Here is a 26,058-nt window from a genome sequence, read left to right as displayed (position 1 = left end):
AGATGCAATTCAAACCACTCTTATAAAGCTTTGAATAGCCTGATTTTGTCTCTAGATTTTAGGTGATGGTTCTTTGAAGCAATATTATTTCCAGTACAGATTAATGAAATGTGATGGGATGTAATATATCAGTTTGATATATACAATACTATAATACATTCCAGACATACACAGCAATTCAATAGTTGTGTGAATAAATGCCCTGTCAGTTACTCTGAGCAACATGCTCTTTCTTATTTCTTAGTCTTTGGACATCCGAAGAAAAACAGTCCCAACAGATTTGTTAGCACATACGATCCCAGAATAATTTTCAAAAGAAAATTTCGAAAGGAAGGGCAGATTTTTGTTTGGCACACATGATCTTAAACAATCTTAGCAATTTGCTAGCCAGCAGTCTGAAAATCTAGAAAAAGATTTTGACCTTAATGTGCTAAATGAGAGTTGAGGCAGCATTAAAGGCAACTAGGAAATGGCTGGTCAGTTAGGAGTTGAAGGCAGCTCAAAGCAGATCTGCCCTAACTTAGATCATTTCTGTGCAAAAAGCATGCGGGTAAGTTCGAAATCAGAAGTCTCACTGCTTCCAGCCAGAGAAAGATTCCCCATCACTTTGAAAGGTGGTGTCGTGCATGTCCGAAAGATAATTTCTGAGCCTTTGCAGACTCAGGACTAGCAAGTAGCGCCTGTCTGCTGGGAGCACTGGTGCGCTGAGTGCTGCAGCTCTGTAACGTGGCCGTTGACACCCTGTCCAGGCGCTCAGGCTGATGTGGTGTGGCAGTCAAGCAGATCAGTATGCAATTTTGAAAGATAAACATTCAGAGCTGGAAAGTACCAAAAAACAAGCTGCAAAGATGAACATAACCTACAGTGCTACTTGAAATTATTAATGAATGAATCCTGATTCTGGTTAGTTACTTTCCTGTTTTGTTTAGGTTATGCTGTCTAAAGGCTGTGTTGACAATGCTATTCATTTTGTTGCTCTTATTTTTTTCTCACTTTTAGCAGGAGAAAATGGTAACATATTTGTAGTTTGGAACCATTTTCTCTTTTTGTCCACTGCTGATTAGCAGTGTAAACTAAATGTGACCTTAACTGACTTGTATTTACATATATTGTTATTTGAGTGGAGAATACAGAAACAGATACTGTCTCTACTTTTCGCAGCCTGTGGATTTCCCTCATCCTGGTGCAGGTGCCTTTAGGCAACTCTGACTGTACTGGTGACCATGTCACAGCAGTTTGGGCTCTGGCCCCCACTTCCCCAGGGAAAGGGGCTCCCAGCGCCTGCCCAGGAGGCCTGGAGGGATGAGGAGAGTAGCTCTGCAGATCACCTCTGCCTTTCCCAAGGTCACATCCCCCCAAAAGCAGGGTACCCATACTCTTTGAGAAGCCATTTAAGGCAGCCCCTTTCCTCCTCACTGCAGCCAGTCTATGAAAATACTGACCCCTTCCACAGCCTGCCGGATTGATTCTGACTGTCCAGTCTGATGGCACGTGTAATGTCGGGGAAGGACATGCCAGAGTCCAGCCCATGAATTTGCAGCAAGCTTGGGATGCAATGCCAGTGCCTTTTCCCTGTAGGAAGATGCAGCAGCCAAAGACAGCACAGGAAGTAGTCCAGGAAAAGTCCAGCCTCATCCAGAAGTTTTTTAGACAGGGTCAGGCAGTACAGGGGCCAACATGAGGATGAAATACCTGATAAGCTGGAGGAGAGGCGAAGCTTCAATCCCAGATCCTCTCAGTCTTTTTGTCCCATTCATTTCATTCCCTCTTAGTGCCACAGACCATAGAGAAGGGTGAAATGCTGTGTCTGGGTGGTTTCAGGGTGCTTACAGAGTTGTAGTATTATCATCTCTGCTTATGCAGGAGGGTGACACATGGGCAAGGCAGGTGAAGCACCTGCTAGAAGACATTGAGTGGGACAAGCGGATCATGTCCATGGGTGCCAGAAGGGAATGCAACCCCTGTGAGCTCCTATGTGAAGCTCTGCATTTCTGCAGAGGCATTGGGCCCTACTTCTCAGTCCTTCACTGCGCTTCAAGAGAGAATCTCCAGTTATAGGAGGGCGAAACCTGATGAGGGGAAAAAGTCAAGGTTCCTGGTGGACAATCAGCAAAGGCTTTTGGAGATTTTATTACCAGCTTAAATAAATATAGCCCACGTTTTTAATGGATTAAGAGGACCTGCAGCTCAAAGAACTAAGATCAAAAAGGAGGAAGTGTGGGAAGTGATTAGATGGACAGAAACACTATTGTAATTGTATTCAAGAAGAGTTTGAAAGCACGTCTTCCCTCCTAGCTAGTAATGCTTTCATTGCTACTGCAGGATAAAGTGGCTCCTGCTTCCTGCAGTACTCCAGCAGAAACCATAGTAGGAAGAGTAGGACAAGCATCTGCTGAGGAAACACATCAGGAGCACATTGCATATTTGCAATTTATCTGTTTCTATTCATGACCTTCTGATGCATTAGACATCAACAGATTGCAAATTTTGCTTTGTGAGAGGTGGGATGTCTTTCCTAGTGACTCTCTCTAAGACCTTAGAATGGATTTTGCTGCTCCTGATTCAAAATCGTGCTCTTATTAAAAATAATTTTCTAGTTACGTGTGTGTAACACTAAGTGTGCAGCATCTGTGCTCCCACTACTCATCTCCTGCTGTAGGGACCTGCTGCAAGGCCTGGCCAAATAACATCTCCTGCCATCGAGAGGCTTACTGCACAAACGTGAGGGCATCGCCAATGCTCGCATGTGACTTGATACAGAGACGCAGCTGAGAGCTTGCACAAGTCACATTTGGAAGGCATGTGCGGGAACTATTCACTGCAAGAGGCCGAGCTCAGAAATTCCTCACAGAAGTCTAGGAGGCTACTGTCCTTCTCTCTCTTCCCCTCACACCCTCAGAAATGTTCACACTTTCATCTGGGAGCCAAATTGCAATTTCTATTAATAGAAGGAAAAAAAAGATTGCAATTTTTTTTGAATGAAAGTGCTGATTTCCAAAAGAAAATGCAACATTTTGATCCCATTCACAGAGCTAAAGGCCCAGGTTACCCTACTGCAAAGAAATGCTTTCTGGTGCACCTCTCCAGATTCCTTGAGAAACTCATCAGGTCACTAGTGCAATGCTAACATACACAGCTATGCTCAGCAACACCTAGATTTCCTCAGGGCTATCTATGAATTAATCTCACCTTTAGCACTGGCTGCAGCTCTGCTCACAGAGCTAAGTTCTCTTAACCTGTTCATTTTGAAATCTGAAAGTTGTACCCTCAAAAGCATCACCTGCTCTGTAAGTCTGGCGCCTGGCCTCCTTGTTCTGTGAAATGTAGGTGTGCAAGAGAGGGATCAATGCCCGGCCTTCAGTGCGATAGTGTTGGCCAAAGCCCTAACTCATGCTTGGGCAAATGACAATTGCCTTTTTACTTGTGAAATTGTTAAAGCTCAAGGAAGCTGGTGGATACAGGACTCCGCAGATGTGTAAAGCCTGTGAGGTGCAAGAGAGAAATATGTTCCCTCATAAGACACTACTGAGCCAAGAAAGAGATAGCTGGGCAAGTAAGCCAGGCAAAGGGCAATGTCAATGTCAACAGCCTCCTGGGCTATGTTGCCAGCACGTGGAAGGAGGTGATTTTTCCCCTTTACTCAGCCCTAGTGAGGCCACATCTGGAGTGATGGATTCAGTGCTGGGCTCCCCAGTACAAGAAACATGTGGACGCACTGGAGTGAGTCCAGCAAAGGGTCACAAAGATGATGAAGGGATTGGAGCATCTCTCGCAGGAGGAGAGGCTGAGAAAGCTGGGACTGTTCAGCCTGGAGAAGATTGAGAGGGGATCTGATCAATGTGTATAAATAGCTATCGGGATGGAGGCGGGAGAGGGGAGTAAAGAAGATGGAGCCAGCCTCTTCTTACCCAGTGAAACAAGAGGCAGAGGTCACAAATTGAAATACAGGGAATTCCATTTAAACATGAGGAAAAAAAGACATTTTTACAGTAAAGGTGCGTGAGCACTGGCACAGGTTGCCCAGAGAGGTAGTGGCGTCTCCATCCCTGGAAATATTCAAAACCTACCTGGATGCAGGCGTGAAGAGCCTGCTCTAGCTGACCCTGCTTTGTGCAGGGTTTGGACTGGATGATCTCCAGAGGTCCCTTCCAACCTCAGCAATTCTGTAATAATTTTTGTCCAATAAATAAGTCCAATATGAACATTTCTTGGAGTCTGAGCTTTGCTTCTATGATATTTTGTTTCTGATTTTGTCTAGCTGGCAGCATGATGTAGTGATTGAAATAAGTCAAAACTTGTACACTATGTCAGGTTAGAAGGAACCTTTGGAAGTCTGGTCCAACCCACGGCTCAAAGCAAGGTCAATATCAGATAAGGAAGAAGCTGCTCAGGACCCTGTCCAGTCAAGTTACGAGTATGTCCAGGGATGGTGTTTCCCCTACTTCTCTGGGCCCCTGTCCCAGTGCTTGACCAAACCCATGGCAAAAATGTTTTCCTAATACTTTACTGTAATTTCCCTTGCTGCAGTTTGCAATGTGTGCCTTGCCCTTCATCCTTTCCTTGTGTGCCTGTGAGAAAAGTTTGGCTCCATCTTCTTTATAACCCCTGTTTGTTAGGTTGCAGAAGATAGGAATTAGATTCCCCCTCCCCAAGCCTTCCCTTCCCCAGGCCAAACAAACCCACCACGCAGCCAGCTCGCAGTCCCTTCTTGCATGTCGTGTGCTCCCAGTCCTCGACAATTGCAGTGAACCTCTCCTTAATTCTCTCCTGTTCATCTCCTAGCGGAGGGCCCCACAAGACTCTGTGTGCAGGCTCACACGTGCTGAATAGAGGGAGATAATTGCTCTGCTGAACCCACTGTGTTCTTGCTAAGGTTACTCAGGATATGACTGGCAATCATCACCACAAGGGCATGCTGCTGGTGCTTCTTTAGTTCCCCAAGTGCTTCTTCTGCTGTTTAAACCTGGGTAAAAAAGCAACATAACTGGCGTTAAAGAGTAAGGGCAGCCGTTAGCATCTGAGGACCAGGCCCCAAGGCTGTTGCCATCGTCTTTGTCATTTGACTTCCTAATGTTGACATCGTGATTTTCACTCAGCTACAGCTCTGGTCTTATTCTGCTCCTAGTGTTTATTCCCCTCAAGGCAGTACTTTTCATTGACTGTTGTGGTGCAATTGGCACAGTGATGTGGTGCCAGTGCTGGGGGATGCTCCCTGCTTTATGGGCCGTAAAAGCACGATGAGAAAGAGAGCAGCAATACAAGGCATGGCTTTGTTTACAGATACCAGCTGAGGCTCCTGAGGCAGACTGGCAGCTCTCCAAGGGTGGGATTTTTTTAGACATTCACTGATGCCAGCCTTGCCTTGGGAAGTAGAGCAGGGCTCCTGCAGCATTGACCTCATTTTCTTCAGTGTTTACCTCATTCTCTTCTCTCAGAGGAACGCAGCTCTTCACAAGAATAATATCTATCTGCCTGGCTAGAAAAAAGGACATGAGGTTTGGGGCCAGAAAACCATGCAGCTTCTTCTAGGGAGGGAACCACAAGAAATGTTTTACATTGTTCAACGGACAGGGTGACCTCCTGTGAAGGCCTTCAGCTATCTTTCCAAATGACATCCAATGCTTCCTTCATCACTGAAGGGCTCTTCTGTTCGCATCCTGGGTCCCCACGCTGGGCTTTGGCTGTCCCAGAGAACCCTTGACATTTCTCATATGCTGGTGATTGTTACTGCTGCCTTTGAGGCAGAAATCCCAATTCTCATAAAAATATGGTACTGTCATCAGAGATTACCATCTGGAACTGACCGGGACCAGACAATGCTTCAAGTAACCCCTTTGCCTGCCTTTTTTCTCCCCACCCCTTCCCCTGTTGTGTTTTTCTCCCTTTATTTTTCAGCTTTTTATAATTCCCACACTGGGCCTTCATGTCCCACTGCCCTGGAGAGACTTGGACCACAGGCAGTGCAGACATAAGCTGTGTGTGGATTTTCTCTCTGTGGGGATCCTCCCTCTCCTCCATCCTGTTCCCTCAAGGATCATTCAGAAAAGACAACAGTGTCAGTGCAACACCAGGCAGAGCCTGCAAAGGGACACAGCGTTCTCTGAGCTGGCGCAGAGGACTTGGAGACGAGATGCAGATGTGGATTTGCCAGTGAGGGGGGTGTGGGAAGAGAGCTAGCAGAGAGATAGACCCATCCCTCTCCCATTAGCATCAGCCAGAGTGTTACAACGTCCCTTGCCACATAGCAGTCACAAGTCCGTGCAGCTATTTAGATTGAGACTGGGTTTACTTCCAACCAGACACACTGTTCCTCGCACTGCAGGGTGAAGTCTGATCCCGACTGCAACACAGCAGGAATAGCTCGCCCCAAGAAGAGCAGGGAAGGAAGAAGGAAAGGGGAAGGTGGCCCTATAGTCAGGGCATTGCCAGGGGCTTGAAGAGAGGCTCTAGATGGGAAGTGGCTTTCCCGATCCACATGGCTTTGGTTACCTCTCTAATCCTGCCACCTCTTAGACAAATAAAGCGCAGTGTGAAAATAGTATCATCTCTTTGAGAAACTGGCTATCGTGATTATGTGCTACCCTGCTCATGGGGCAGCAGATATAAATATGTTGTTCTGATAATCTCACACAGCACAGAGGACTTATCTGGACCCTGAAGTGAAGGGAACAGACTATATACCATAGCATTTCATGCATTCTCTGTTGTGTCTTACTTCACCCTGACTTCACCCTGGCTGGTTTAGTGTTCCAGAAGATCTACACTGGGTAGGAACAGTGCACGACGCCCTCCGGCCCCTACCCTCAACATGTCCCACTTGCTCCTCAGCTGAGGCTGGGGAAAGGAAATTACAGTCTCTGCTCTTTACGCATGGTGATATCCCTGTGCTGGGACTCGAATTCGGACACTAGAGTACTGGTTACTTCCAGCACACAAATGAAGGAAACATCTCTACAACTGAACAAAACAAAACCCACCTGTGGCCTCTGAAGGAGAAAATGCAGAATGCATTGGCTGTGGGGAAGGGAGTATCACCTTTAAACAGTAGGCCAAATTATCAGATAGAGCAACTGGGCCCTACTCTTGCAAGTCACTGACACAAGTCTCATTCACGCTACGTAAAGATTGGGCTGTGGGCCAAGCCATTACTTTGATTTAATAAAAGAAAAAATAAAATTTATATTGGATATCTCCTTTGGAATTGTAAAAAGTCATTGAATTATCACTGAAAAAGGTTGGAGGGGATCTCTGGAGGAGATCATGTTCAACTTATCCACAAAGACCCCCAAGCCCTTTTCTGCAGAACTGCTTTCTAGACAGATAGCCCCAGCCTGTACTGCTGCAAGGAGTTATTCTAGCTCACATGCTAGACTTTGCATTTTCTTTGTTGAATTTCATGAGGTTCTTGTCAGCCCATTTCTCCAGCCTGTCAAGGTCTGTCTGAATAGCAGCTCTGCCCCACAGTGCATCGCTCTGCCCCACAGTGCATCATCCACTCCTCACCTTTTGTCAAATTTGGTATCAGCTGCAAACTTTCTGGCAGTGCACTCCACCCCATCGTCCAGGTCATTAGAAGTACTGGCCCCAGTACTGATCCTGAGGGGAGGCCCTCGTATCCAGCTGTCTTTTGCACTTTGCACTATTGATCACAAGTCTTTGAGCCTGGCAACCCAGCTAGTTTTACATTCATCTTAAAGTCTAACTACCCAAGCCCTATCTCAGCAATTTAGCTACAAGGACGCTATGAGGGACAATGCCAGAAACCTCACAAAAGTCAAGGTAAATGATATGCACTGTTCTCCCCTTGTCCAAAGACTGGCCAGGAATGATTTGCTCTTGGTAAATCCATGCTAGTTGTTCATAAACACCTTCTAAAGGGGACAACGTACCTATATACATTCCCTCCCTTTAAAAAAGTTGGCACCCTCTCCTCTCCCAAGAAAAACTTTCTGATATCTAACAATTTGTCACTCCGTCAGATTACCTGACACAGATGACCGAAAAAGGATGAAATTAAGAATAAAATAGAAATGGAAACATGTATCATAGGTTTATTAGGGAAAAATATTATATTTCAAGACCATATATTTGGCACTGTATTGAAGCAAAAGTATTTGAGAACAATTACAATGTTCAAACCCAGATCACCGTGAAAAGTAAAAGGCTCTTTTAATTGCTTTAGTTCCTTTTCTCCCCCTACAATTTACAATAGCTACAGGAAGCAATTCAAAAGGCACTAGTCCTGTACTGCATGTAAACTGGAATGAGAGTGGTCAATGGACCAAGGACGGGACCTGTCCCCCAGCTATGCTGCTATTCCCCCAGACCATCAGAATGCTGGAATCTCAAAAGGTTGCTAAGGTGTTACAAGGGCATGGTAAGACCGTGGTAGTTACAGAATAAACCCTAACTGTTAAATTGCCCAGAAGGAATACTAAAATCCTGTATTACTGCAAACGTCCAAATGCCTAATTAAGATCACCATTATGCCCTTCAGCCAAGCCAGCTTTCACTTTCTGATTTGGATGGAAGAGATTTCTGTAGTATTTTAGAGGAAGTGTATCCCAATTCATCCCCAGGGTGGATCAAGGTCAAAGGAGTTTCCTGCTAGTTGAAGCTTGTATTGGTGGCTGGCATTTCTTTTTGGGGAGAAAATAAGTTAAAATCAGCTTCTAATTTGCAAGTTATTTGTTCCATGCCTTTGCACAGTGAAGGGAAAGATACTGACAAGGATTAAATAACATACCAGTAAGATGAGAATGGATCAAAGAAAAGTTGCACTAAACCTTTTAAACTGTAAAGGACAGAAAGTTTAGCTGATGCTGATAAACTGCTGGATAAATGTTTTTTGCTGGACTATACAGTGCCAGACTAACAAGGGTAGAGAAATGGACTCCCATTGAACATCCAGTCCAAAGGCTGCCAAGAAAGCTTGGCACAGGTCTTTGATCAGTATATCAAATGTTTGTTAGTTCAACAGTACTCACAAGAAGAATACAGCTCTTTCCATGGTTAATATATTGTGCATAGTAATATCTCAAAGAATTAACAGCACCTTTTACATAAAAATTCCAAACATATTTATCTAGTGAACAAGAAAATCTCAGCATCTTTAAGCAGTACTTCTGCAGATGTACAGTACTGTATTTATATAGATATATATATATATATAAAAAAAAGTGAATTTACATTGTGACCTGGTGTTTAGTCCAGCAATGGGCGAACCCATAGAGTAAGTCTTCAGGAGAATATATTGCCTTTGGTGGGTGGCATGACTGCATAGTGGAGCCCTGCAGCGCGGCGCCCAGCCGGGGCAGTGGCCAAGCCCACCGCTGGCAGCCGGGGGCGGAGTTGAGCATTCCTTTAAGCAAGCACAGCATGCTTAGGTCATTCCCGCAAGATATGAGAGACGTCCAAATTTTCAAGACTAATACAGTTTTAGTTTTCACAGGTTGCGTACGTTGCAACCACCTCTCGGTGCCTTAAAGACCCAGAGAAGCAAGGCAGGACACCAAACTTAAATCCTTTCTGTGCTCCCAAGTAGAGAAATCAAGCAGCACCACAGGTTTTGGCTGATAAAGTGGGGCCATATTTGGCTTGATGGAGCGTTCTTGAGCAGCTGGTCTTCACTGATTTGCTTCATTTAACTTTTTTTCTCTTTTTTTTCTCTTTTTTTCTCTTTTCCAAATCAGCTGCTCACAGTCCTCCAGTAGAGATCACCCGAAAAGCATGGTCAATGTGTCCTGCCTAGGACGAGAAAGCAGACTGCTACCATTTCCCTGGGATAGGCACGCCACACTCATACCAGCCCACGTAGTAGTAAGGTGTTGTGTGTCCAATGCGTCCAAACGATACAGGCTCCTGGCGGTACTGCCGGTAATACCCTATAGGGAGAAAAAAGGTCTATTTGCATTTAAAAACAAAGACAAAGTAACCTGACAGAAGTAACAGACACTGTGAGAGTCAATTCTACAGTCAAAACAAAAACTTGGGAACAGTCTGCCAGGGAGCTGCGTCTAAAGGAGATTTACTGGTCCTGGTATGTGTCCTAGATCTTTCTTGAATGATTTCACTCTGGCCCTTTATATTTCTTCCAGTTTTGACTGGTTTAACCACTCAAAATCTCTCGAACTATTGTATAATTCTGTGGCCTGCCAAAAAGCTTCTGCATTTCACAGCAAAAAGTGGCTATATTTCAGCAGCCATTTATGAAGCTTGTAAATCAGTTTAAATTCATGAAGGACTCCAGCACAAAAAAATGCCATCAGATCACATTATCTCATAAGGCTCAAGAGAGTATTGATAATCAGTTTATTGCAAAACAAAAAGGTAGCATTTCATGCAGTAAATACTGAGTTAAGCCCTTTGCCCCCTCTTCTGATAGCCGCCGCCTTCATCTGTTGAAAGAATGTAACTGCTTAAAGCATTAAGGAAGGCAGAGCATTCTTTTCTGCATAGTTTATGCACTGGAACATCTGAAACATTGATTATTATACCAGTAATATAAATTCTGTGTGCTCTGTATCTGTCTCCTAGACCAAGTAATACACAACTGGATTAACTCTCTCAAAACTCACAAGCTCCTGTGGTTTTGCAACCTATTAAACCGTATACAAGACTATCAACAGCCTACTGCATCAGTAGGACTCCTCAGAGAGGTGCCAGCAGCTGCCGAGAAGGAGCAAACCTCTGCACCCCACTCTCACACCCCCTAATTTAGACTGGGTGAAGGGCACCCAGCCAGCATCCCATTCTTGCGTTACTGTACCTCGGATGGTGGGCAGGGCTTCAACGTATGACTGAGGTCCCGTTCTCCCATCCATGTGTGAATCCACAAACTGGCAGTGGTCCTCACCCCTTCCCCAGCTGTCCCCGATGCTATAGAAGGTGTCTGAAACATCACGTGGACAGATTATTTTACTCATCATTACAGAGGGTCTTATTTTAGTTTGAGATGCTCTTCTATCGCCAGGAAAATAGATGTGGGAGAAAGCAGCTAAGTATTACAGCAACAAACAGCAATACATCAATGAGCAAACAGTGGCTGAAAAGAGGGAGAATGCGACCTTTGCTAAGAGGAATTAAGGAAAAGAGAAATGTTTTCTAGCTCAGCAAGGAATATTCCCCATTTTACAAGAGCATGGATGGAATACATTGCAGCACAGATGTCAGGTGGAAGGAATTTCAACCACACCAGTCATCTCAATGCGTAATGAGAAAGCAAAAACAGCTCCATATGCCAATGCTATTAATTTGACAGCAGTCTCAAATGAAAGCTCTAATAGATGGGCATGGGTTCTGCTGCCCTGTCTGTTTATTACATATTCAAACACTGTCTTCAAATAATACGAATGCTGTGCCATAAACATAACACACTAGCATGGCCTGAAAAGCCATGGAGATAATCTCAGTATTCTGAACATACAATAAGGAAAGCTTTTGTCATTATCTCTCAGGAAATATATCCTGGTAACAGCTACTGTTAACCCTTAGCAGTACTGCTCACCCAGTCAGTGTGATACCCATGTCCCTCTCTGCTGCTCTCCACTTCAATTGGTCCTGAGGATCTCTAGGGTATATTGCTCCATCCTACCACATGCAACCACAGCTCAATGGAGGGAGTGTGGGTCCTCCCAGGGAGATGTGTGGGGAGCACATCTTTGTTTTCACAGTATAAAGCACTTTGCTTTCTTAGTATATAAACGCACACAGGCTTTTCAAGTGAAACTTCCCACTGTCTTCTACTTAAAGAGCTCTGTCTGAAAGCTAATGCCAGGGGATAAGCACAATACTGCCAGAGCAAAAGCAGGGTGGCCAGGTTATCGCATCTGAGCTTCTCAAGGGAAGGACTACAAGATAACTGTCACATTCTTTCTTAGACTTAGAGAGCAGTGAAGAAAGTGAGAAATGGAGATGACATCACGTAATCATACTTCAGAAAAATAGTCTTGGTGCCTACCTTTCAGGTCATCACTGAGGTAAATCTTGTACCTTAAGGAGTTGCAAAGAACCACTCCTACAAATTTTCGGTACCAAGTTCGTTTCACATACTGCTTGCCACTGCAGTCTGAATAGGTGGGGTCATATTTAAAAGTGAATGGGATCCAGATAGGTTCACCACCTTGAAGAAAAGAATTAAATATTATCAACAGGTTTAAGCATTTTAGTCTGAGTTTTGTTGAGATTAACATTTCATAGTGTGTTTTAAAACAAATGTTACAGCATATTAATGCATGACCTTTTCATATCCAGATATCCAAGTTCAAGAACAAATACTAAAAAATTGTTTAGGCAAGGGACTTGATTAAACCCCTTCTAGGCAGTACTCAGTAATAATTGTTAAAATGGCAAAAAATATGGTTACATGTGCTGAGCTATAGTTTTAAGTAAACAAATAGTCTCATTGTTTTTAGCAGGACATCTCCTGTACCTAATAGTCAGTTTCCTTTTTGAACAGAGCCTGATCTTAGGTCAGATAGTGACATTATCTGAATAGCCACTTGTACTTTAACACTAAGTACAAACCTTAATCCTTTTACTAAAGAACAGATGTTAAAAAATCTGTAGGGAGTAACAGCCTGTGAAATAAAGTCTACTCTTGCTATTTTGTTAAAAATATGCAACGAGAAACCCACTTTTCTGTTTTGTTTTCTCACACTACATCAAAACAGATTAAATTACAATAAAAGACAAGAAAGACCTTTTTTGAGGTCCTCTGTCCAGAACATTATTGCAGAGGCAACTTTTAAATTATTCAGTGTTCTAACTGGCTTGCCTAAATGTTTGCTTTATACTAACCAAGGGAATATAACTTCTTCTGGAATGTCTCTTGTATTAATGTATATAGAGTGATACCAAAAGCTTTCACTGTGAAAACTGGTAGTTTTCTTGGAAGCTACTGACCAGAGCCTTGTTTTCACCGTGCTATTTTGAGGCAGTTTACAACTGAGAAGAACCTTTTCAAAGTGTAAATTCGTTTTTTGTGTTAGCAATTCTTCCTCCTTCTCACTAAGCACATGGATCCAATCCTGCAAACATGTGCATGTGAGAAGCACTGATCCAGACCAGTAATCCTCAAAACACCACTGAAACGGACACAAATGTAACTGAATTGACTTTATGAAATCAGTCACATGAGGAAAGGATTGCAGGATTTTCGCCATAGCTTTCTCTTTAGAATGAAGCCATTAACTATCTATTTCTAGAATGCAATACTATTGCTATGAATAGTCTTCTTTTGTTCACCACTTTTGATCAGCTCCTACAATCCTGAAGAATAAATCTAGTATCTCCTGTAAGAGCTGAGCTGAATTTTCAGATGCTCTTCGTTTCCACAGGTTCCCAGAGCTTTGTTACCTCTTTTTTATCTATCCTGTCTCCTCTACCATCACAACTACATGAAAACATTTCCTCTTTGTCCAGTTGAGGCAGAAACTAAAGATGCAAAGGCCAACACCTTCCAAAATGTCCCTTCCGTAAGCAGATCCACAAAATAACTGACAGTAAATAACTTGAAGGTGACAAGGGACATAGGAAGCTTTCTGCTCTCAGGGGTCTCCCATACTGACTGCCAGACACATCATGCTCTCCAATATCTGTATATCATCAGAGACATCTGGGAGGACACTGAAATAAGCTAACATACGTAATAAGAAATAGAAGGGAGGGAGACTGGACATTGTTTTCACGACCAGTGCAGTAAAAAAGTCTCAGAACTAACCAGTTGAACTTGTTAGGAAAGCTGACAGGGTGTAATAATTACGAAGCCTTTTTTCCTGCTTCTCTGAAGGAAAGCATGGATTGCCTGGGGTTACTGTACCAACGTCCATGTCAGTAAGGCTGCTCCTAGCACCAGGAGAAGAGCTCTCCCAATTATGGGCCGAATGCGCAATAAGCCAAGCAGGATACAAAGCTAGCAGGCCTGAAAATGCAAAGGAAGCTCAACAGCTTCACAGCGTATCCTTCTCATTCAGCTCAGTTACAGATCCTTGAATCCTTTTTTTATTTATAAAACGATGATTGTATTTATTTACAATCAGTGTAGATGAGCATAACAGTAAGAGAAAGGAAAGACTGATCACACTGTTCAAGCTATGCTCAGGCAATTAATGGTCACAGATACAGAAGCAATATAGTTTAGTGCTTATTGCTACGCAATAAAAGCTGTTGTACCAGGCACCAGACTTGCCAAAATCAAGTGCATAATCTAATGCATCTGTTCAAGATTTCTTTTCAGACCAGAAAAAGGAATCCTGAGATAGAAAATGTTTTGTGAATTAGCACAATAAATTTCTTTATCTTCTTACCTAAACCTGTGACTGAAATTGTCTGTAAATACGCTTCTAATATCTATACTGTTTTGCACAGGTTTAATAGACTTTATGAAAATAAAATCAGAATAAGACTTACCAGGCGGTCTGACAATGAGAAGGGGATTGTCTAGAAGAATGAAACAAATATAAGAGAAACATTTTAGTATTTTCTCATAAACCTCATTTTGTAATAGCAAATATATAATGACACTCAAGAAAACGTCAGTTGCAGAGTAACTGCCTTTGGCAACATTACGAATGTGAGAATTATGCGACTTGTGGATTTGCAAAGCTAAAGATTGTTTGCTATTCTAGTGTTTTTCTCCATTGATGAAGCTGGTTGCGGGGTTATATATTCATTCTGATACTGTAAAAAAATTATTGAGACTAGTACCAAAGTTCAAAGCAAGCTCTGAAGCCAATTGCTTCCTCTCAGAAGTTCCTCAAATCAGACAGACAGGTCCACTGCAGGACTCTGAATACACAGTGTAAGTAACACCTGCAGGCCTAATTTTCAGAGGGAAACGTAACCTACGTTTTGTGTGCAAATCTCAGTCTCAGACATCCATCATCTTTAGCATGGTTGTGTAGCGGTACTCATGAATGTGCAAAATCTATCATTTTAACCCCTTTTATCCTACTACTAGAACTTTAGTAAGAACCACCTGGATAGTTTAAGGACCATTGTCCAATAGGTAAATAGCTTCTGCTCACTTTAAACGTTCTTTTTTTTGGAAGAAAGAATAAAGGAATAAATGTGGAATAAGGATAACAACTCAATAGCCTCTAATGTGTAAAAATCTTTATATGCATTACATTACATCTGCTGACTGGCCATTATTGAACATAAAATACCTGAAGAAAAAACACTGTGATTATTTACTCTTTGGAAGGAAAAATTCCAGGGAGTTTTTACTGTTCGATGAAATAGAGCAAAGGCTTTCTTCTCTCTTCAGTACATTACCTAGCGTAAGAGCTAACATTTTCAGTAAGCTGCTTGATCCCATGATCACAAGCTGTTGTCAAGAAATATAGGCCAATAGTTAAAACACTGGCAAATATCTCTGCCAGCACAAGGACTGTGCTAGGAATGAGTAGATAATAGAGTCTTGTTCATTAGTTCAAACCTTTCAATTCCACTAGAAGAGCACTCTGAACGAGCCATTTCTCTCTCTCTTGATCTATTCCATCACTGCAACTACACCACTTGGTTTTAGATTTAGCAACTGCTTTTGTGCTTATGCCAGCTGGAAAGCCATTTCTGGCCACACGACAAACGAAAGATCACTACTGTAAATAAAACTTTAAATTTGATGGATTTAATCTGCTAAATAAAGCTCATAAGGTGGCTGATTTCAGATGGACAGATGCTTGAGCTTGTATTATTTCTTTTAAAAAATGTGAATATGTTATGTGGGAGCATTTATTTATTTTGCATCTTTTTTTCCTTTCTGTGAAGACTTACTTCTGTAGTTTTTAAAGGATCTTCTGAAGCGAGCACAATGCGATGAAATGAAACGAAACGAAATGAAATGGGCAAAGACAGAGACAGCATACACCAGTGTTGTCAGAGGGCAAAATTTGCAGTCCTTGAAGACAACGGACGTTTTGCTCAAGTACAGATTCAAGAATTTGCCCATCAACAGGGTCACTGGCCTTTGGCTCAATGGAAGAAGAAGAAGAAATGGATAAAGAAAGCTCATTTAACATGCTATTTTTAGTAGGGAGTGTTGCTCTTGAACATACTATTAGCCTGCGAAAGAGCAGTACGCTTTGTCAAAAAAAGAAAGGAGAACTTTGCCCGTCTGATGGAACAATTGTTTCCTGTATTCTTTCCAGAGACAACTGCTTCCAACTGTTCAGCTGTTCACAATTACGAAGCTAATTTACTAAACGTCTGGTCAATCTATAAAAGATGTTAAACTTCCCATTGCTTCTGTATTCTTGAACATTAGTAGTCTTTTGTATTTTCAATTTTACTTCCTGTTCCCCTGAAGCTCACTTTAATGTCACTTACCTTTTCACAGTGGCATTAGGAGTGCATATTACTTTCCTAGCTTTATTGAAAACAAATGATTAACACTAAAAAAAACTCAAAGCAGCAAATTCAGGATGATCATCATTATTACCATGCTGGTTTCAGTCTTTGCCCTGCCAAATCTACTATTAGGAAGTCAGCTTTGAGATGAAAATAAAAAGCAAAGCATACCAGATTCAGTGATAAATGCAACCGAAGAGCTAACAGGTCCATAACCAAAGGGATTCTTTGCTTGGACTTTAAAATAATAACTGAAACAAAAAGAGAAGGAAAATAAGATTGAAACATTGATTCCACAGCAATGGCTAGGTTATAAACAATATAAAAATCAGTAAGAATCAAACCAGCAGAATTCACTGAGTTCAGGTGTCCGTTGCATTAAATCAAGTTGGATAGTCAGGCAGGACAGCTGACTATTTCTGACAAATTTCACCTTTTTTGAATTTGCTCGCAGGCATATTTTTAGATCATTCTTATCATTTCCCTTCCAACAAATGTGCACAATTACATCCACTTTCTATGAAACAACCAAAAGGAATAGAATGAAAGAAAAAGTTGCAAGGAAATAAATTCTGATCTCAGGTATGGCAGTTTAAAACTAGACTAATTCCTTTGAAATCAGTGGCATAAGCTGCAGACTAAAACTGGATCAGATTTCTCTGACATCAGAACCAAAGCTTTTGACCTTTCTCTACAAACTCTAGGAGCATTAAAATCACAATTTTTGAGTAATATGAGAAAGCTACATATGTTGATTTATTGATTATTTGGGCCATGATTCACCACAGTATTTAAACCATATACTTAACTCAAAGTATATGACTAGCCACTAGAACATCATTCTCTGCTTGATAGAAGCAAGATTATTCTGACACTTAGAGAAGAAAATGCTTCAGCACACTTTTATTTCACTTCCACATATGATTTTTCAGTTGATGCTTACCCTGACATTTTTTTCCAGATTAATGTTTTGTTTCCATTTTATTTTTTTATCTAGACCAGCAGAAACCAACTAGAATTGAAGATCACTGTAAAATTTTCCAGCATAGCATTTTTGTAAGTGCCTGTGCTAAGGTTTTCCTTTCCTGCTTGCTCAAGTTCATTCTTGCAAAGAAATTAAGAGAAAAAAATGACCAGGCATCTCTAATATCCACACAGCTTTTGGATCTTGACTCAGCCTCTCATCCAAAACTAGACCTCTCCAGAAGTGTAGCGCCTGTGAATGCCGCGCATGACCCACGTAGCACTTTGCCTCCAGGGAAGAACGCCACTGAGCACTTGGATCACCTCCCACTGTACTTTCCCATCCAAATTGCAGGCCTGACACTGCTCAGCTTGGGAAACCAAGCAAGCTTGCAGGCTATGGCTAAATCCAGACAGGAAATGGCTTAGCTTATCAGGAATGCTGACTTCGACCTGCAATATCCAATGGCAGAAGGGGAACCCAGGAAAACCTACGTCAGACTTTACGCCTCTCCATCAGCCAGCTGTCCTCCACCAGAAAAGCTGGTCTTTGCTCCCTGACATCCCTGCCCATCCCTCCTCTTGGGCTGAAAACAGCTCGTTTAGTCTAAGCACCAGCTAAATAGTTATGAAACTATTCATACTGATAAACTGGAGGGGACCTGTAAGAACTAACCTGTTTTTTCATTAAAAGGAACGCCTTTTTTCATGCAAGGTGAACTGCTTTGCCTCAAACTGAAACTGATCCCTATGAAAACACTGAAAAGACGTGCAAGTAACATCAACTTCTTCAGCAGAAGGACAGCAGTCCTGTAAACACAGTTTTGCTGTGAAACAGGTGGGTTATCTCCAGAGCACAAGCCAAAGCACCTTCTTGTTCACTCCCTAAGCATCACAGGCTGGTGCAGTAGGCGAGTTCAACGCAGAAGCTACGGGGGAACTGGTATATTCTGAGCTCCACCAGGGGCATAAATGTCACCTCTCATCGGTGGCAGACTTGGAGCACGTACAGTCAGAGCCTTTGCAGGGTCCCGCTCCCATCCCTGCACAACGACAATAGGCATCTGAATCCCTGCTGCATCCCATGGCTGACATCAGAAAGCAAAGTGTTTTGCAATTCACTCCTGTTTTCTGCAGACAGTTCTGCCTATAATTAACAACTATATGATGATTGCAAAGGGCTCACAGCCTTTTTTTTTTTTAAGAAATACACACTGTGGCAGAAAGAAAACACATTAAAGAGTGGAATTAAGCAAGGTGGTGTTCTCTGCTCATTCCTAGCACAATCCTTTTGCTGGCAGGAATATTTGCAAGAGGTTAGACTATTGGTCTTGACTTCTTGACAGCAGTTGGTGAGTGTTTAGGGTGGCTGGAGCCTCTTGGGTGCTCCTGCAGTTCTGGCAGAGCAGAGCACAGCAGCCAATGGATTGCTTTAATTCGCTGGGCCTGCCCTTGCTCTCGAAGGACACCTGATTCAGTGGCACTGACACGCTCCATCCACATCACCCTCAGCTGGTCACACCTTTTCTACCTGGATCTGGGCAGGGATCTACATAAGGCTGAACCCAGGGACACAGCTGCTATTCCATGCACTGACTCCTGAAATGGCCATAGAGCAGCATAAAGCCACACTGACTTAGCCCAGTACTTGGTTTAACTAGCGCAAAAAAGCAGGAGAAAAAGTTTTCCAGCCTAGATCTTGTTTGTAATGATTCAAAGCATAATGACAACATCTGTATGGATGCCTGGCTTTTTGCTGCTTCCAAAGAGATAGTACTAATAATTAGACAGCACTTTTGCAACATAATGACATCTGTGTGAAACTTCCAACGCCCTTTATACACTTGTGTTAATTTTAGCTTCAAAACATTCCCATGAGATACAGAAGTCACATGATCCACATTTAATGTAGGAGAAAGCAGCCCAAGATGGCCAGCCTTATATTCAAAATGCATCTATTTAAGTGGTGAAAAAACATGCGGTTGTGTATCTAATATGTAATGCAGTAACTGATCAACTATGTAAACAGGGCAATTGTGCTTTCAGGTGCCCTACTACATAATACATAAAAGGCCATTCAGGACACATGATTATTCAAGTTGTCTGACTGACTGTCAGGAAAAAAACCAGTGATGAAATTATGAGTATATTTTTCTTCACCAAATGAGGAAAATTAGTTTCTAAGCCTTTTAATAGACAAGAAGTCTTCAGCAGTGACAGAAAGAGAGTCAGGTCTCATGACTTGCTGATCTGTGATTTAACTGTAGACCGTGGTATGACTGCTGTATTAAGAATGTCAATAATACATTGCAGTCATGCTATATTTTGTCTTCAGACATGACAAATAAAAAATCAACTGCCAAGCCCTTCCCAGATCCAGACATCTGATAGTTTCATTAGTCAGGATCTTTATTTATTTGCCTTATAGCTGCTGAATTTGCCAGGAAATATCACATCAATGTAACTTAGATGTCCTTCATGACTCAATAAAGAAGTACATGAAAGAACAGAATTTGTAAGGTATTAATTGATTGTGCTTTGGTAACACATTGCTTAACCAGAATTGTAATGAATTTTCACCTATAGGCATAAAAAAAATCACAATTGCAGCAAATGCAATACCACTCATTGTTCACTTTTATATAGACAAGAAGAAAAGCTTTTCTTCCTAAAAATAAATCTCCTTTGAGATGTCACATACCACTTCTACTGACATGTCAAGAAAGGACATAATAAACTGTAACATAAATATGAATATGTGCTACTTTTATTCATTTAGACTGTGACTAATCGTATCACCATACCTATCACTTCACAGCAAATTGAAAAATTTTATGACCTCATTCAAAGCATCTTCTTTCTTTTGGAAATAAATAGTTGGCACTCACAACTACAAAGTGAGATAATCACTCACCATACTAATTACGGAAGCAGCTGTTTTCAAAAAGTGTGTTAGCCACAAATCATTTTTTCCAGCCAATCAAAATGCATGCTTGCATGAAGACTCTCCCATACTTTCTCTAACAGCACGCTGAGGTGGCTAGATGCCAGCCAGCTGCGGTGTCCAAGATGCACAACTGCACAGAGGCAGCAACCTTATGGTGAATGTGCCTTGCTGACAGAGTACAAGCTGAAACATGGTTATCGCATGCAACATGCTGACGCTGCAGTACGCATGGCTTCTGGCGCAGAGCAGACTTGCCACCAGCTAGCTTGGGGTGCAAGTAGTACAAATCTGTGACTGCCCATCGTCCCTAGGCTGAGACTAACCCCATTTATTTCTGTGCTTGAAACACCGGAGAATCATACTATTGTATCAGTTTGCAAAGCAGAGAGCTCTCTGATCTAGAAAACTAATCTTTTTTATTTTGTTCCAGATTCATTTTAAGCCAGATCCATTGCCTAATCTGATTCATTGCCGAGTCACCCCATCTGCTAGTAGTACCACAAGGAGGCCTGGGGAAAAATGTGAAAGTGGGATCACTGCTTTTGAAGACACCCTTCATCAATGTTGGATTAAAGTGACTGTGGATTCACAGCCTAAGCAGCTATACAGGGTAGACAAATGGGAGTGGGCTACTCTGTGGGAAGAGGATCAGGGTGTCTGGTCAGAGGTTTCTGCAAGGGAGAACTGTGCCCCCTTGCTTGTCCTGCTGTCCAGAGGGGTAGAGCTGCTGGGTGATTTGCAAACAGACCCACACACTCCGCTCACCACTGCCTGCTCCAAACAGGAGCTACCAGTTTGAGAGCCTGCTCGCTGCTCAGTGGCAGCAGGGACAATCAGGGAGGTGTGTAAAAGGCTAAGGGCCGGATCATGCCTCCTCCACTGGGGCACAGGTTTCCCCTGCCCCAGGAAGGGGAGAGGAGAAATCGATGTGACAGCCTAGCACAGACGCATTTGCCCAGCAGTGAGGTCAGTGGATGAGAGGGGATAGAAGCTGTGAGGGGGAAGCAAGACGGACCGGCATGCACCTTCCACACAAGCATGTCGAGAGCACAGCAGGTGCTGAAATACTTCTAGGTGCAACCGTACAATCCCTCAAGGAGGGATACACATTAATCAGCTGCCTGCAGGCTGACAGGCTAATGCAAAGTATCCCTCTCCATCAAAGATGAGCTAGCACTACATACATCACAAACCTTTACAAATAAATATAATAGTGGGCACCAGAGCAGTGCTGGAAGAGGAGTTTCCTACACAGCAGTTGTGAGGCAGATGTGGGCCGTACAGCTCAACCACCTATACCAGACAAGGCCTCACACAAGTTAACATCTTACCTGTTTTGTGCTGTTCTGGTGACACAAAGCAACCAGTTGTGGCTCATGCTGCTTGTCGGACCTACAGTTGCTTTGCTTTAATGGAGATATAGAAAGGAAATAGAAATTCTCAATGCATCTGGCCCTCAGAGCCAGGAGATCAAGGCTCTGTTTGTAATTGTGAGCCCTGAGTGGATGTTCGAGACCCTCCTGTGAAAGGCTCTAAACAAGACTGAAATTAGCAGCAGGCAGTCTGGGATCAAAATGGCTCTGAAGGGAATGAAAATCAAGTGCAAAGGGATGAAGGTTTGATGAGGCATGGAGATATGGCAGTAAAGGAAAGCGTTTTAAATCACGAGACTACCTAATCACTCCCATTAGGCACTGCCACAGCTTTCCAGCAGAAAGGCAGGAAAAAGCCTAACCACCTTCAAGGGGGAGTTCGGAATGTTTATGAAAACGATTACAATGCTTGTGATTGCAGGAGATTGGATTTAGCTGTCGAAGAGGTGCTTTCCAGCCCTTGGCATCGCTCTTTTGTGATGGCTGAGAATTAAGTTTATGGAAGAGACATTGTCAAGGCTGTGATTTTTAAGGTTTAATAAGGTTTTATGGACTTTTCCATGTCCCAAGGAAGCAGCTCCTGCGCCCACTGAGGCTGACCAGGGTTTTGCTAATGGAAAAGCTTCTACTACTTAGACGGAGGCTAAAGCAGGCCTGAAAAGAAATCTTATCTTATATTTAGACTTCCGTTTTATTGTGTAAAACCTAAACATTAGGTAGATGAAAGCTCAGAGTGGGCAGAATCTTGAACTGTAATTTTGTGTAACGCTCTCCTCAAAGTGTTTTCCAGGATATGGTGACAGCTTCAGATCTGCTGGAGCTAGTTTCTGATGAGATGCTAACCCTTTTCTGATATGCCGTGCACACCACAAATGGTACCACCCGTCATATAGGACAGCCAGCAATCAATATAATCTGCGTACAGTAAATCCGACTTAATCAGAGATTTCTTGCAAAACGCAGTTCACGATGTAAACACATAATTTTTAGACTAACTTCAGACTCCAGGCCATATTTTCTTAATTAGTCATGGGGTTCTTTCCCAGTGGATAGGGAGTTATTTTTAAGATGAAAAATATGCAGTCAATTCAGTCTGTGGATTTGGAGAATGAAAATGAGATTGGCTGATATACACAATTTTTATGTTGAAAAGAACCCTCCTATTCCACCACGGACCCCACATGAAGCCTTTTATTTCCTTCAGCAAGAGCATAATAGAGGCCAATGGATTACACCATTCTTCAGAAAGATGCTAGGGAAATAATACGCTTAAATAGTGATTGAACTTCCCTGTTTTGAAACAGAGCCTTAAAATTAGGCAGGGGAGTCATAAAGTTCATGGATATGCCTTTTGCTGATCCTATAAAAATCCATTCAAATTCAGCCAAATTGTGAACTTCTGAAACTTGGAGTTCCCATACATCTCGGTAGACACATGACAGGTTTGCAGCTCAGTTCTTCTCTGATTCCCTCTGCACAGAGCATGGCTGGGACAGCAGCTGCAGGGCTCCAGTGGCACCTTCACTCCAATTGCTCTTTCTGGTGACCTGGAGCCCTTGAGATGCTGGCTATGGGAAAGCAGGAGCTATAGGAGGTGTTCAACACCGTCCTTAGGGGTTGCAGGAGAAGGAGACTTGACTGCAAGACTGTCAAGGGGTGAGGAGCTGGGTCTGGAAGGTGGAAACGGCAGACAAGTAAGTGATGGAGGAGCACAGGCAGGGAAAGGTGGGGCATATGGGCAATGCCTCCCTGGTCTGAGCAGAGGGCAAAGCGAGTAGTAGGAGGGTGGATGGGGAGCTATAGAAAACAGATGAAGCGAAAAACGCCTGGGGATGTAAGGAAGTCTTTCTCTTAGAGAAAGGATGTGCTGGAGGCACAAGGACATAGAAATACAAAGGCAGGAAGATCTGTACCCACCTCTCTCAGTATGTTGGAACAGAGTCTAGGATACCTCAGACCTCTTCCATCTCGTTACAACAGGTGAGACACACAGATAACTGTGGCTCACACCTCCCTCTATACTTTTATAAAAATGGCATTTTATAACAAAGGCACTAGCAGATCCAGAACATCTGACTGTAACTCCCTGCTATGCAAGTAATTGCTTTAACGCACTATGCACAACTCTTAAGGACTTGCGTTAAGAGGTCTAGAGTATTCATCTTCACTATACTTGCCTTTTTGTATCTCTTGGATACATAAGAAAAAGCCTCATGAAGTGTGTAACTAACAGCACTGTAGACAGAATGGAAGAGGATAAGATGGCACAAAGCTTTTCCTGTAACATCTTATTTCTAGTCCTTTAACTCTCTGCATGCATTATGTATGTTTATGCTGCCTCTACATAAACTTTTTACTTGCTAATTTAATGGGTCTTCGATGCTGAAGGTGCACTGTGGTGGATATTTCCCTTGTGCACCTGCCTAAGGAATTGCTGAAAACTGCTCCCGTACTGGCTCTCTCAAAGAGAAGTAATGTTGCCAGAACTCACTGGATGGAGGAAAATCTCTAGGAAGATGACCGGGGTAACGTGGGAGTACAGTGGAATTGTACCCTGGGACCAGCATGCTGCATCTGATGACAAGGCACAAATCAGAGCATCCATTCCTGGAGCAGGCACGCAGGGCCAGGACAAGGCAGGAGAGAAATGACCTCACTTAAATGATCTTTTCTTTTCAAAATGATCTATAGATAAGGGGCAACACTCCCTTCTTAAAATGCATTGTGGTGCCTGGATGTTTCAGGGCCACCAAGAGCAGTTGTAGGGGCAAGGCAGGTGCACCTGTGCTCCTTGAGTAAGACCTATCTGTTGTGCTCCTCTCTCCTCTGGCGCCCTGCTCCTGTCAGGCCACAACCAGGTGACCTATAAATGTGCCAGAAGAGGACATGTACAGGAGTGACTACCCCCATCTTTGCTTATACCATGAACTAAACTTCAACAGAGAAATCTGTCTGATGTGATCTGTACATATTTTCCTGTTGTATGTCAGCTACAGCCATACATCCCATACCCTTTACAAGGAGCACCAGAATCCCTGGGCATTCAGTGCCATAACTTAGGGTTTATCCGCACAGTAAAATTCGGACAGGACTGAAACATACAACAACAGGAGAGCATAATGTTACCTGTCCCAGCCACATTGCAACAGCCAAGAAGACTGCTTGGCTCTGCTTTAGCATAGACGCATACCATTAATGTGGAAGGGACCTCTGGGCATCTATAGTCCAACCTCCTCCTCAAAGGAGGGCTGACTTTGAAATTAGGTTGCTCAGGGCAAGGTCCAGCCAAGTTTTGAATATCTCTAAGGGTGGAGAGTCCACAGCCTCTCTGGGCAACCTATTCCAGTGCTGAACCACTTTCTTTTGTGCCTACATTGAGGACTGAACTATCAAAACGACACCAGCATGTGCTGCTGTTGTATCTTCATTTGCAGTTCAGATAGACTGTTATTACTTGATCTAGTGGAACCACTTTCAGCACCTTCCCACAACAGCCAACAAGGACATAACACTTTGCAACTGTTACCTGGTTAGCAGCACACTAACCGTGATGACGAACCTTGCACCCTAGTGCCATCTCTGGGAGCAGTATGTCCTCTACAGTGATTTCAGAAGTGACAATAATTGGGTATAACCACTTCAAAAAGCACTGTAATGTGATCAGAAAAAATGTGCCAGGTCATATTTGAGACCCAAATACTGCACTGCACTAACTCTTCATAAGCTTTGGTTAATTTTTTAAAATCTTAGTTTAAGAACAAGCTCAGATAGCTCTTCTCTATTTTCTAAGTTGAGGTTTATGATTAACTAGCAATTAACTAGATTTTTTTAATTATATGCATATTTAATTATATACAGCAGTTAAAACAAGTGAGACCTGAACTCTTAAACAACTGCTTTTAATCCACAGAACCTTCCCCTTATCTATAAATCATTTTGAAAAGAAAAGATCATTTAAGTGAGATCATTGCTCTCTCTTCTGCCTTGTCCTAGCCCTGCGTGTCTGCTCCAGGAATGGATGCTCTGATTTGTGCCTTGTCATCAGATGCAGCATGCTAGTCCCAGGGTACAATTCCACTGTACTCCCACGTTACCAAATGCATCAGCAACACCTGCTCGTAGTCTGTAACAGATGCTAGTCACCAGCATATGAAGAGGAATCGCCTAGTCCAAGACAGCACCAAGAGTGTTTCAGACTCAAAATTCAAGAGAAAAGTATGAAAGGACGCCGAGTAGCTGTCAAAATAAGTTATTTTAAAGTCTCTCCCTCTGTGCCCATTCATTTCCCACCTAAACACCGTGAATTATTCCCATATCATGTAACAAATGTATTCCTGTTTTGCCATTTCTGTGAGATTTTTGCAAGATAAAGTTCTAAAGCTCCTGCCAAGCTGAGTTTGAGCAACTGCCACTGCCTTATTATAT

General features: G+C 42.8%; 1 protein-coding gene across 3 annotated transcripts in view; it reads right to left on the bottom strand.

Annotated features, from left to right (window-relative positions):
- Positions 1 to 9,664: 9,664 nt before the first annotated feature.
- FNDC1 (fibronectin type III domain containing 1) overlaps positions 9,665 to 26,058 on the bottom strand; it is an 81,646-nt gene continuing 65,252 nt past the window's right edge. For all 3 annotated transcript variants that reach the window (XM_068938828.1, XM_068938830.1, XM_068938829.1), the window contains exons 16-20: positions 16,522 to 16,601; positions 14,410 to 14,439; positions 11,960 to 12,121; positions 10,769 to 10,891; positions 9,665 to 9,884 (exon numbers count right to left, since the gene is read on the bottom strand). In XM_068938828.1, coding sequence (XP_068794929.1) covers positions 9,769 to 9,884; positions 10,769 to 10,891; positions 11,960 to 12,121; positions 14,410 to 14,439; positions 16,522 to 16,601 — 511 coding nt within the window. In that variant the 3' untranslated portion in view covers positions 9,665 to 9,768. The remainder of the gene's footprint in view (positions 9,885 to 10,768; positions 10,892 to 11,959; positions 12,122 to 14,409; positions 14,440 to 16,521; positions 16,602 to 26,058) is intronic.

Source organism: Struthio camelus, chromosome 3 (genome assembly GCF_040807025.1).
Source record: "Struthio camelus isolate bStrCam1 chromosome 3, bStrCam1.hap1, whole genome shotgun sequence".
Taxonomy (NCBI): Eukaryota; Metazoa; Chordata; class Aves; order Struthioniformes; family Struthionidae; genus Struthio; species Struthio camelus.
Note: the sequence above shows the minus strand (reverse complement) of the source record. Positions and strands in the feature narration are given on the sequence as shown.